The sequence below is a fragment of the Gracilinanus agilis genome, chromosome 4 (genome assembly GCF_016433145.1).
Source record: "Gracilinanus agilis isolate LMUSP501 chromosome 4, AgileGrace, whole genome shotgun sequence".
Lineage (NCBI taxonomy): Eukaryota > Metazoa > Chordata > Mammalia > Didelphimorphia > Didelphidae > Gracilinanus > Gracilinanus agilis.
The window spans coordinates 320,512,088-320,525,464 of record NC_058133.1 but is presented as its reverse complement, the minus strand read 5'-3'; the positions used below and the strand labels follow the sequence as shown (position 1 = coordinate 320,525,464).

Here is a 13,377-nt window from a genome sequence, read left to right as displayed (position 1 = left end):
CCTAAAACATCTGATCATATTACTCCCCTACTCAAAAATCTTTCCTGGCTCCCTTTTGTAACCTCTAGGGTAAAATAAATAACCAGCCTGGCATTTAAAACCCTTTACAATCTGATTTTCACCTTTCTAGACCTGTGCTATACTGTTTCTTTCTGTGAACTTTATTCTAATCAATCTGGACTGAAATCTCTTCCTTATATGTGACAGTAAATCTCTAGCATCTGCCTTTGTACAAGTGAGCCCCTGTATATGGAATGCACTCCCATTTTCAGCGCGTCCTTATGGAATCCCTATTTTCTTTCAAAATACTAAACAAGTGTCACTCCTACAAAAATTCTTACATGAGACCTCTAGTTGACCTTTTGTCTATTGAAATTATCTCATATATGCTATGTAAGAGTACTGACTCTGGAGTTAGAGGAGCAGGATTGAAATCTTACCTCTCATTCTTACTACCTGTATGGCTTGCCTTAGCCTTAATTTTCATATCCAAAAAATGAAATGACTGAAATAGAAGGCCTTTGAAATAACTTTTAGCTCTAAATTTTCCCTTATTCTATCCTCATAAGCTTCTCAAGGGAAGGGACTGTTTTAGTCATGTCTATGCCTCCACAGCATTGAACTACTACATTGTCACATAGTAAACCCATAAATGTTTGTTAAATTGAGTGAGGATTATGGATTAACACATGTCTAGTTGGTATCAATAATTTGTATCTAGCTTATACTTGGATTTAACCTGAGACTTTCAATCCCTCGTGTTCATATCAAATCATAATGTCCCCACTAGGATGCCTTACTTGCTTACCTTCCTACTTTTTCACTCTTGTTCTAATCTTTATCTCATCTCTCCGGACCAGGCCCTGGTCTCCTAAATTCAGTTTCTTCATTTGTAAAATGGAAATGGTAATAGTACCCCACATCACAGAGTTGTGGTAAGAATAAAATGAAATAATATGCATAATAGTGCTTTAAGGCATGTAAAGCACATTAGCAATGTTAGTCCTTACTCCCAGATAAGAAAGAACATATCTGGCAACCTCATTGTAGTAATACAGTAGTAGTAGAAAGCTGTCATAATTCTTTTCAACCTTTAATCTACTTTCTAGACCACATTATGTGCACAAGAGTTTTCTAAAAGTAATTTATTCCTTAGTCTTTTGATTATATCTCATTAATGCATATGAATTAAATAAAATAATACAAATGGGCTAATCAGAACTGTAGGTGGGTTTAAAATCTCTGGCATCAGTTTCCCAAACAAAATATATGCATTATGTTTGAGATTTGTTTGCATGTACATGTGTATTATAATCTTAAAACATCTATAGTTTAAGAATACCAGTTCAAAGTGGCTCTTTGCCCTTAATAGTCTATGTCAGTGGAAGGAAGAACATCTCCACCTAGAAATTATAGCTTTGTGAACTATCAAAGTGTTTAATAAAGTAAGTTTCAATACTCACAGCTACGTATTTGACAAAATCAATACCTGACTACTTGGCCCATTTCAAGCCTTAATTTCTAATTTGGTCCTGTTCAGTGCCATTTATTTCTATAAGGGAGATTTTACATAGGAACATTTTTAGAAACCTTTTTTTCTAGACTGAAGCTACTCTTTCTTCTAAATTGTGGCTTCTTAGAAGCCCTTTCTTTTACCTTTTTGCTGCCTTTGTTTTTTAATTTCTAATTTATTACCACTTTTTATAAAGAGCAAGTAAGTTACAAAAACAACCATTTAATAAAAGTTTAATTCATTTTTTGCTGGAAGAAGTAGGGTTTTTTTGTTCTTTGGCCATCATTATGAATATATTCTTATTAAAGATTGTCATATTTGGAAAATTTTAGTCCCAAATGTGCCATTTAGTTATTGGCAAATAATTTGGAATGTCTAATAACGATTTTTTGTAAAAAATTTTAGTCAAATCACTTTAAAAAATATCTTCTAGAAAACAAACGTAGGGAAATGTATAAATTATTACTTTAGAGTTCTAAAAGGCCTCTGTTCAATTCTTGCCTCTGAAACTTAATATTTGTGTGACACTGATCAGGTTATTTTACTCACTTTGTGAATAACATCAGAGATAATATGTAAAGTGTGTTGTAAAACAGTCTTACATAAATATTACTATATATTGTCACTTTAGTATTTGAATTTAGTTTTAAAAAGTTTATTACAGAGGATATATTCTTATTTCCTACTTCATCTTTTAGAATTAAGAGATTCATTCCCTCTGAATACTAAATTTTAACTACAAAAATGAATAATATATTTGTTATTAATGGGAACAATAAATTAAATCATTCAAATATTGTGGTCCCACATTTTTATATGAACATTTAAGTTTATATTAAAATATTTTTCTTCAATCCACTATTCTAATGCCAAATTTTAATTGTATTTGTTAACCACATAGTAAGTTCCTTAAATTGATCTTTTAAAAACTAATATTGCTAGCTTTTAAGGCCTTTTTGCAGAACCCTTGGTTGTCTGTATTTGCCAAATCTTTATAATTTTTTAGTTAACCCTTGGTATAGAGGAGGAGAATATGGGATTTCTCGTTTATTCCACTCTTTAATTTCCCCCTGGCTTTGAGAACCCTAAGGCATTCCTAGATCTCTGAAAACCATTATAGTGACTCAATGACTTGATTCTTTCAGTTTCCTCTTCTATAAAGTGAGAATGGACTATATAATCTCTAAGATCATAAGCAGACCTCTAGATATATGAGTAAATTTGTAAAATATTTTGGTATATGACAATATCTCTTTATTATTTTGCATATGTCTGGATGTACTGAAGATATCCTAAACAAATTTGATGCATTTTATTCATCCCTATTTTCTCTCTGCCTTGCTCATTTTATATCAAGTTCTATGGACTTAATAAGAAAAATGTAGATACTTGATTTCAGTAGTACTTGTAATAATAAACAGAAGGCATTCTCATCATGTACTTATTTATCAGAGCTACTGGAGACAAGTAACATAGTAAAAAATGCAATCTGAATCATCAGAAAAAGCATATTTTTATGGTATAGAAATTAAATATTAATGTACTAGGTGTCTCAATGAATAGGGAGCCAGGACTAGAGTTGGAAGGAACTGGGTTCAAATCTGGCCTCAGACACTAGCTGTGTGACCCTAGGCAAGTCACTTAACTTCAGGTGCCTAGCCCTTATGGCTCTTTTGCTTTAGAACTGATACTTACTATTGATTCTAAGACAGAAGGAAAAATATTGTGATCTGCCCTTCATTATGTAATTCACTTAAATATTAAAATCGTCTTGGGTTGCCAAAATACATAATATATACTACAGACCCTTAGGTTACGGGCAGAAGTAGAAAAAGAGGATAAGAAAGTGACTTGAAGCCAACAAACATTTATTAATAATTAATATGCTGGGAATACAAAGTCTACTTTCAAGGTGCTCAGTCTAATGGGGAAGGAAACATGCAAGCAAGGAAAAACTGGATACGATCTCAGTAGGAAGACTTTAGCATTTAGGAAGAGGGATCAAGAAAGCCTTCTTGTAGAAGGAATTTAGGAGAGCAGAAAAGCAGGGAAAAGGAAAGAATTCTAGATGTGAAGAACAGACAGTGAAAATGCTGAGTGTTGTGGGATGGACCATCTTATATCTGAAAGGATTCCACTGTCACTGATTACAGGGTAAAAAGGAGAAGTATGAGTAAGGTGTAAGAAGACTGGAGGGTGTTAGGTCACAAAGGGCTCTGAAAATCAAATGGGTTTTTGTATTTAATCCTAGACATAATAGGGATCACTGGAGTTTGTTAAAAAGGATGTATTTAGGGAAGGATGGGAAAGAGATTCCAAAATGTTATCAGAAAAGATTGAAGTGAGAGTGGGGGAAAATATGAAAAAAAGGGAACCGTGCCAGTGCAAGATGAGGTCTAGAAGATGGTGGAGACTTTTTTCAAATATTTAGTAATTTCTAGCCTACCCAGAGTAGCAAAAAGTTAAGAGATTATAGACCATTTCCCAACTTCTAACTTATCTAAAACTGAATTTTTTAAACTTTTTTTGTGTTATAGTAGATCCCTTTTCAGAATATTGTCTTTACATAATTGAAATAAATTTCAGTTAAAGGTTAGTGAAAATAAAATGTGATTTTTTTTCTTTATCTGTGAAATTCATCCCCAGACCCCAGTTAAAGAATCCCTGCTTTAAAAAACTTAAATCAGTTTTTCTATGATCAGATTAGAATGGATTACATTTAGTATAATATTAGTACTAAGTATATATTATATTAAATGGATTTTATTTCTCCTACCCTATTCTCTGTCCCTCAACATGTCCTATTTACTTGCTGATGGCTGGATTTTTTTAAAGAGAAGAGACATTTTTTTTTGTGTTAAGAGATAATAGGCTTAAATATTCATTGGCAAAGATTAATATGACTTGGTTTAAGTTAATTAAAAAAGTGTAAATTTATCAGATCTAAGTTTTGGTGGTTGAAAGGGATTAAGAATAGGAAGGCATACCTGAAAAATGGAGGAAATTTGTCCATAGAAATGAAGAATGAAGAGGAAGCTGGAAGAAGACAAGCTATGGATACTAATTTGATATAGGATTGGCCTCATGTTCTGTAAGCTGTCAAATGGAAGCTTTGCACTGTTGAGCTGTTTGTGTATCCTAACTGCAAAGGTAGTCAGCTCCAGTTCAGATTAAAAGACTCTTTTTTTGTATTTAAAAAACAAATAGAACAGGTTGAAATTAATGGATCTTCATTCTAAGGAGATTTGTTAATGGAGGTATTAGTATGTATTTTTTCCCTTGTTAAGTATGAGTATTACTTTTATGTGAAGATAATTTTGGGGGTCATTTTTTAAAGGGTCAAATTTCCTTCCCAATTCCAATTAGATTGCTAAGGCCGATGAATTAAAATGGTTATTGGTCAGTTTAAAAGGCCTGAATTATAAAATAACTCCCCTTCCCCCCAACCCCCAAAAAAGCATACACACACACACACACACACACACACACACACACACACACACACACACATTTCAGTCATTTCCAACTCTTTGTGATCCCATTTGAGGTTTTCATGGCAAACCTACTAGAGTGGTTTGCTATTTTCTTCTCTAGCTCATTTTATAGATGAAGAAACTGAGGCCAACTTTGAACTTGGGGTGATGAGTCTTCAAGCCCAGCACTCTTCAACCTAGCCATGTGCTTGCGCTCTCTCTCTCTCTCTCTCTCGCTCTTTCTCGCTCTCTCACACACACACCCTTTCATCCCACATATATTATTTTAACATTGCTACTGCATAAATGTACACAATATCTTTATTCTTTGAAGTATAATATTTCACACATTGATTTTCATCCTCATAAGTATTCCAATGAAAGTAGGAGTGGATCAGGCATAACTTTCTGTAAATGTGAAAATGAATGACTTGCTCTAAGATCAGATGGAGAGGTAGAAGATAGGATCATGATAATTATAAATTAGGCACTTAAAGCATGTAGTTTTTTTTCTAAGAGAAATTGCTTTTAAAATGAGTCACCATTCATTTTGAGTTTAAATTGAAAACATTTAAAGTACTATTCTTTAAAGGTAATGTCTAAGTAACTGACAAAGGGGTAGGTAACTTAATAGAATTCTAACAAAGAAAATATTTAGTTTAGTCCTTTTATTTCTTGTAATGGTTCCTGTTAGCTTTGTAAATAAGTTTAAAAAGGAAACTAAACTAGAATTGAAAAGTTTTGTATCATTTCTTATTAAGCTGAAGCAGTGATGAAAATTATTTTAATACTTCAAAAGATCCATGATTCTATTGGTATAGGTGGGAAAATAAAAGATAAAAGAGTTCTTTGGACAGTGTTCAAATTTCTATAGTTCAAATTAAATTCTAGCCAATACTTATATGCAGTAATTAAAATATCAGAGATGTCTATTCTCTTATTGATTCTTTTTCATGTGTATTATTGTTCTAGGCAGAAGTTTTATTACTCGCATGCTTAATTTTGGTTTTAATTATGAACTATTTTAATACACGATATAAGGGTTTTTACTCAAAGATGGTACTGCTTCATTTTCTTTGTCTCATGGGTGAATTCCAAATAACATTTTTTATTTCTTTAAAAATATTTTTTTACTTATTTTTATAATTGTTCACTTAACCTTTTTTTTTACTTGAGATTATTTTGTAAATGTTCCAGTGTCCACTAATCCAGAACTATGAGTTTCTCCTTGCAACGTGTTGATCAAGCAGAGGCTGCCAATCACCACTCAGAATTTTTGCACCTGCACACTTCTGAAATTGCCATGTTCTCCAGTGTGTCCTCTACTTTAATTTCAAGTATTTGCTCCTATATTTATCTAAAGAAAGCATTTAAAAACCCCAATTTCTAAAATCACAGGTTCAGGGTTATTCTTTCTTCTTTGTTTTTAGAAACTCTAGTTATATTCATAGTTTCAGATTGTGAGAGGACTCTCTGATGCTTCTGGTACTTCATTTTATTTCTTCTGAACACAAATTTTAGATTTCTAATGACATTCTCAGTTTCCAAGGAAATGTAAGTTCTGTAAACAAGTCTTTCAGGACAGCAAAACACCTTGAAATATTTAGATATTATTTGATACTGCCATCTTGCTCTGCCATATTTTATTTATAACAGATATCTTTACTGAATATTTAGTGCTAAATAGTTCTTTGATTCTATGGTAAATCATTTGATGTAGAAATCCTTCTCGATCATATAATTTATTTTAGTCACTCTTAGAGTATTTATTATATGGCTACACTGTGTTGGGTACTGTACTAACTGCTAGAGAAAGTAATTATATATGTATAAAAGAAATCACTGACCTCCAGGAGCTTAAGACTTAAGTTATAGAGATAAGAAATGAAAAATAATAATGAAAGGCATTAACAAAATGCCAACTGATTGAAATAGTAAGTATTAACAGTCTCAAGGAAGAAAAAAATCATTTTGAGTGGGAGTGTTAAGAATAGATACATAGGGGGCAGCTGGGGAGCTCAGTGGATTGAGAGTCGGGCCTAGAGACAGGAGGTCCTAGGTTCAAACCCGGCCTCAGCCACTTCCCAGCTGTGTGACCCTGGGCAAGTCACTTGAACCCCATTGCCTACCCTTACTCGTCTTAAGGAAGAAGGTAAGGGTTAAAAAAAAAAATAGATACATAGAGTTGGTAGGCTTTGAACTATTTCTTGAGGGGAGCAACAGATTATATAAATGGGAAACTAAGTAGAGGTGGGCAATATAAGCATAAAAATAGTTAAATATGAAATTTCAAGTCAGGAGATTGGCCGGAAAGACTTGGAATGGAAATTGGTAAACGTTTAATGGAAAATAAGACTAGAAAAACTCTAGATATTTAATAAGTGTTCATTGAGTGATTGGAGAGAGATCTTAGAAGGATTCAAATGTCAAGTTAAGGAGTTTGATTTAATAATAGAAGGATTTTAAAAGATTTTGAGCAATAGAGTGACATGATAACAGTAATATTTTAAGAAATGAATCTGATAGTTTTTAGAATAGATTGGAAGAAAATGACTTGTAGCAGGAGAGATGAATAATAGTCTAGTAAGATGATGACCTCTTTGGCAGCTAAGTATTAATATAAAAGAAAGAAATGATAAAAAAAGAAATTGTGAAGGAAAAATTGGTAAAACTTGGTGACTGGATATGTTAGGCTGAGAAAGCGTACAGTTAATTCCTTATTTCATATCTCAGTAGATGTGGAACTGTTATGGTTTTATTAATCTGAGTGGCAATTTAGAAAATTTTAGGTGTATATTTAATTCGAGGTAATAGCCGGCTATATAAGTAGAAAAGTCTCACTTAGCAAATGATAACCTTTTAGTCAGGAGAGAGGTTAGGCCCAATTATTTTCATGAATAGATAGAATAATGTTTTTTTTTACCTTTTTTTGAGCATTAGACATTTGACTAATTTTATGGTTTCTTTTGAAAACACGATATAAATAACATAGAATTGTCCCGTTTTTCCTCCTATGTTAGTGCCTGGTTGGAAAGACACTATGTTTATATAAAATAACAATATTAATTTTAAAAGAAGTAGATATAGGCAAAATATTCTTTTTTATCTTATCAATTATATTTTCCTAACAAATCAATTTGTATATGACATTTTCTTATTGAAACAAACCTGATTATAATAAACCTATGGTATCTTTTTATATAAGAAAAGGTTTTTAAGGAGCAATTGTTATTTTTCCAGTTAAGTTTTCTATTATCTCCTCAGGATGTGCTTTTCATTTTTCTTAATAAAATTGCAATTTCATTAGAAAATTTTTAGATTTTTCTCCCTAAAAATTGCAATAAAGGGATAGCACCATTTAAAAAAAAAAAGCTTTATAAGCATAAAACAATTGTAAGAAAGAGAAACCAGTTTCCCTTGATCTGAAATAAAATTATTTAAACTATCCTAAATTTTACCTTCACTTTTGTTCAGAATATCATTGTTTATGGTCTTTAGAGGAATAGTTTCTACAAGTTGTACAATTTAATCCTCAGCTCTAAGATTGCCAGTCTCAGGTTTATGTTTTATCTTGCCTTTAAATCAATTTTCTCCACTTTCACTTGCTTCTCTGAAAATTATCCAACATTTTACTTAATCTTCACAACACTTAAGATGTTTTTTGTTGATTCTATTATTTTCCTTATTGTACAAAATAAGTTACACTCAAATTATGTCTCTAAGCTCAAACTTGGGGGTCATCTTTATTTTAATTTTCAAATATTTGGATTTCTATACTCTTTATTTAAATCTAGTCCTAGTTTTTCTTATATTATCACAGTTCTTCCTTTAATTTGATTTTCTACTGACAATTGCCTTTTTTGCCAACTTGTTTAATATTTTAAAACATCCCTTTTCTCATCTATTATCCCTTTTCCTTTTCTTCCATCTGGATAATTCTTACTTTTAAAGTATTCTTTAATATTACTATTTCTCTTTGAGATTTATTGAAATCTTAGTTTAATCGAATTTGCTTTATGCTCAGCTATTTATCATGAAAGAGGCGGGAAGGGGAAGCTCTTCTTACACATTGTCTTTATTCAGAAATATGAAAAATCACACATAAAAATATTTTAAACTTTTGGAGGATCACAGTAGATAACTGGAATTTGCTTTGAGAAATAATTACATAGCATAATGTAATTTTCTGTCTTTTTGCTTTGTAAATATTCTATAATAATAATAATAATAATAATAATAATAAGCTTGTGTCATTAGTTACTTGCCAATTTTTAAATTTATGGGGGGAACTTACTATTAAATATAAACGAGTCATTCCAAAATATAACAATAGTTTTAAAATCAATTTATTGTACAAAGAAATGAAATTGATCTTGCAACTTGTAGAAGTCATATAACACATTACTTTATATTTTTGTAGTAAATTTAGTTTCATAACATTTTGATTAAGGAAAGTTATAAAAATTGTAAAGGAAACTCCCTTAAAAAGAAAGAAATTCTCACCTCATTTAATTGGCTGATTTTTAAAATGAAAATATCAGTGAAAGAGACAAAGTGATTGTATGTAGTTCTCTGTGGGATACTCTGTTTCACAGAGAAATTGATGAAAATGACCTCCTTAATCATAAATATTAAATGTAACCTTGTTAATTATATAAAATCTTAAACAGATTCTTAGAAGCAAATTGAATTAATGCAGTGCTTTCCCATCAAGTTAAACTCATGGTACACTTGCCTTTCAATGCTCCTTTTTTCTCCCAAAAAAAGAACTTAAAAATTTGTACTGACTTTTGTTACTGAATGAAGATCACGTTTATGTTAGGCATAAAATTATACCAATATACTGAAATGAATCATAATAGAATGATTTGGCATTGATCCCAAGACTAAGGATAAGTTCATTTTTGTCTTAGCTTTTTAGAATTCTGTCACATCTTCCTTTAAAAATTTTTTTAAAATTAAAAACCCTTACCTTCAATCTTGGAATCAATACTTGTGTATTGGTTCCAAGGCAGAAGAGTGGTAAGGGCTAGGCAGTGGGGGTGAAGTAACTTTCCCAGGGTCACACACGGGAAATGTCTGAGGTCAGATTTGAACCCAGGACCTGCCATCTCTGGGCCTGGCTCTCAATCCACTGAGCCACCTAGCTGCCCCCCTTTCTTTAAATTTTAAGAAATTTTTAGTTAAATGTTTTGACAGAACATAGAATTGACACCATTTAAACAATATTGTAAAGAGTATCAGTATACTATGCAAATATTTTTCTATTATACAGAAAGTTAGTGGTATTCAATATTTTTATTTTCATGTGCCTCAGTAATTTAGACCAGAAAGACCATAAAATTTCTAAGATTTGCTAAATTAAAAAACCATGTAAATATTAATGTGAGTAGACTTAGTTTATTTAAAATTTTGAGTGTGTATGTGAGTGTGATTGGCCATCAAGGATGATGATACTTAATGGACTGAGATAAATAATATTTGATGTCATGACATATGACTGAGATGTTCTCAGTTCACTGGGGTTTTTTCCCCCAGAGTAGAATTCTATTTGCAAAATACTTATACATGTAGCCAAACATTTATGTTACTTTTTAACAGCTCATCGTTAACCTTTTTTTTTAATTAGGCTCAGAGTTTTAATTATATAAATTAAAGGCTTTCAAAATCTTCAGTTCTCTCTGTACTCTTTACTACCTGCTAAATGTATATCTTGTGTTCCTTGAATCATTAATCTTTAAAAATCCTTAACATGCATTTTTCAATTGCTTGCAACATTCTTGAAAGAGTCAAGAAATTTGTCCTATATCCTTCATCTTCCTGATTGTAGCATACCCAGGATCTTCTTTGCCTTGTGTCATATTCTTAATGGAAAATCTTCATATACTGTAGAAGATGTGAGATTTTCTTTAAAGTACATTTGCATCTTATAGGAAATCTTAATACTTTGTTTTGTGTTTATCATCACTTTTATTAAGCCACCCATACATTTACATTTCTATTTAAACCACTAAAGGACAGACTTAACTATCCTCCCCTCCCTTGCCCTCTCCCTCTCTCTTTCCTTTCCTCTTCTCCCTCCCTTCCTCTTCTCTCCTCCTTTTCTCCTCTTCTCTTTCCTTTTTCCCCTCTCTTCATTTCTTGGTGGCCTGCATTGATTTTATTTTCCTGGTTATCTATTGGATTCCTTATCTGGAAACCTTTCTTCCAGAGCCCTAGATCAAATGTGAGACAATATTCTTGACAAATCAAGCTTGTTCTTCTTTAGAAATTTTAGTCACATAATGCATTGAAATATATTATACAGAGGCAATCTGCAATCTATGCAAGATTTATTGTTCCAAAATTTTAATTGTTATAATTTTTCAGTTATCTGGGGCTTTAATGGGATACTATTATTAAAAATCCATTTGTTCTGGATCAGTGGATACCGGAACAAAGAGAAGGTAATTCTTACCTGATAATGTGTTTGTGTTCCGATTCTGCTAATCCAGAAATCCCCACCCTTGCCCACTCCCTACCCCCAATTTGTTGGAAATCATCCTTAGTTGTTACTGGTTAGGGAGTAACCTCCCTGTTTTAGTTTTTTTCTTCACTTCAGCCCATAGATATGCCACAGAGAGGGTAGAATTTTTACCTTTTTCAGAACACTGCTAAAGAAGTTCTCGACTGGGAATGTAGTCTGAAGAAGCACTGAGAGCAAAAAAATTCAGAGTGGTGATTGGCCACCTCTGTTTGATTGACAGGTTGCAGGGAGAAACCCATTTCTTCTGGATTAATGGAACTGGAAAAGAGAAAACAATTATCAGGTAAACGCCTTTTTTTTTTTTTAACCTTTGAAATTCACCTTTTAAAAGATATCAGATCACCCAGTGAATTTTATTACCAAAACATTGTGAGTAAATTTTTTACAAGTATGAACCACAGTGTCTGGTGAACATTGATTTCTCTCTACTTCCTAGAATTGTCCAAATCACTACAGTTGCAACAAGTTTTCAGCCTTGGCAGAAAAGCCAGTGATTAAAAGGAGACAGATTAAATCCCAGAAGCAGTATTTTCAGATCTGTGTTAAAGGTGATGAGTAGAATTCTGTGGGTGGGGGAGAGTGTTCTTTTATTACTGAATTGTTCCAATTCTATGGATAAATAGAGCATTTTGTTTTCCAGGGCTGTTAATTTAGCACTTTTCATGTATTTTTAAATGTATTGTTTAGTAGTAAAGTTACTTGCTTGTCATTTCATTTAGTGTGTACATTTATAAATCTTTGTCATAAAGCTTTAGTCATTAAGTAGTAACCAGTTTGTTTTTTAAAGAATGTTTATTGATTCTTGAATGGGATATGTTTCAGATTGAAGGCCAAGGACATGGAGCAGTATTTGACTGCAAATGCTCTCCTGATGGTCAGCATTTTGCATGTACAGACTCCCACGGGCATCTTTTAATTTTTGGCTTTGGCTCCAGTAGCAAGTATGACAAGGTAGAGTATAATGTATAATGAACAAGATACATTTTTCCTTTCATATCCTCCACAAATGTTTAGAAGTGTAACTACTTTATAGGCAAAGTCAGATGATAAGAAATGGGACAAAATTTGGAAGATTTATTTTAAATAGTCATGAGGTAACTTTTGTTTGTTTTTTTCTTCCCTATTTTAGTTAAAGCTTAGTTCCTAGCAAAAGATGTTATGTAATGCCATTATGGTGAAATTGTAATTATTATTATCTTTTAAAATCCTTACCATTTGTCTTCGAATCAATTCTGTGCATTGGTTTCGATGCAGAAGAGTGGTAAGGGCTAGGCAATAGGAGTTTAAGTGACTTGACTTATCACACAGCTAGGAAGTATCTGAAGCCAGATTTCAATCCAGAACCTTGTCTCTAGGCCTAGATCTCAATTCACTGAACTAACTAGCTGCCCCTATGGTGACATTTAGTAGAGGCTCTTGTCATTAAACTAAATAGCTGTGTGAATGATGGGAAGTCACTTAAGCTCTTTCAATTTATTTCTTTATCTATAAAGTGAATCTATACTTTCAACCAAAATAATGCATGTATATCAACTTTGCAAACCTTAAAATGCTTTATAATTATAAACTTTTTATTACTAGTATTTAGAAATTTGAGGAACTCAAAAATTTGGAAACTTGATTAAATTTTCCTTGATGATTGCATGTTAGCTCATAGAAAAGATTTTTGACTGCTCTGCATTTCAGGTTTGAGAAAGTTTTCTCCCTTTAACCTGTCAGTCTTTATTCTTCCCAGGAGTACTTAATCACTTCCCCCATTTAGTCAGTTGAATTTAAGTGTGAGAATTTATTTTATTGTCTTCTATTTCTAAGGGGAGTTCTAGATATATTCAAAATATATGACACAAGTCTTGCTTTCAATCAAT

At 32.0% G+C, this 13,377-nt stretch overlaps 1 protein-coding gene across 2 annotated transcripts in view; it reads left to right on the top strand.

Moving 5' to 3' along the window:
* Positions 1-13,377, top strand: part of LOC123247347 (pleckstrin homology domain interacting protein) — a 176,778-nt gene that overhangs the window by 77,408 nt on the left and 85,993 nt on the right. For both annotated transcript variants that reach the window (XM_044676217.1, XM_044676216.1), the window contains exon 16: positions 12,335-12,463. In XM_044676217.1, the coding sequence (XP_044532152.1) occupies positions 12,335-12,463 (129 nt within the window). The remainder of the gene's footprint in view (positions 1-12,334; positions 12,464-13,377) is intronic.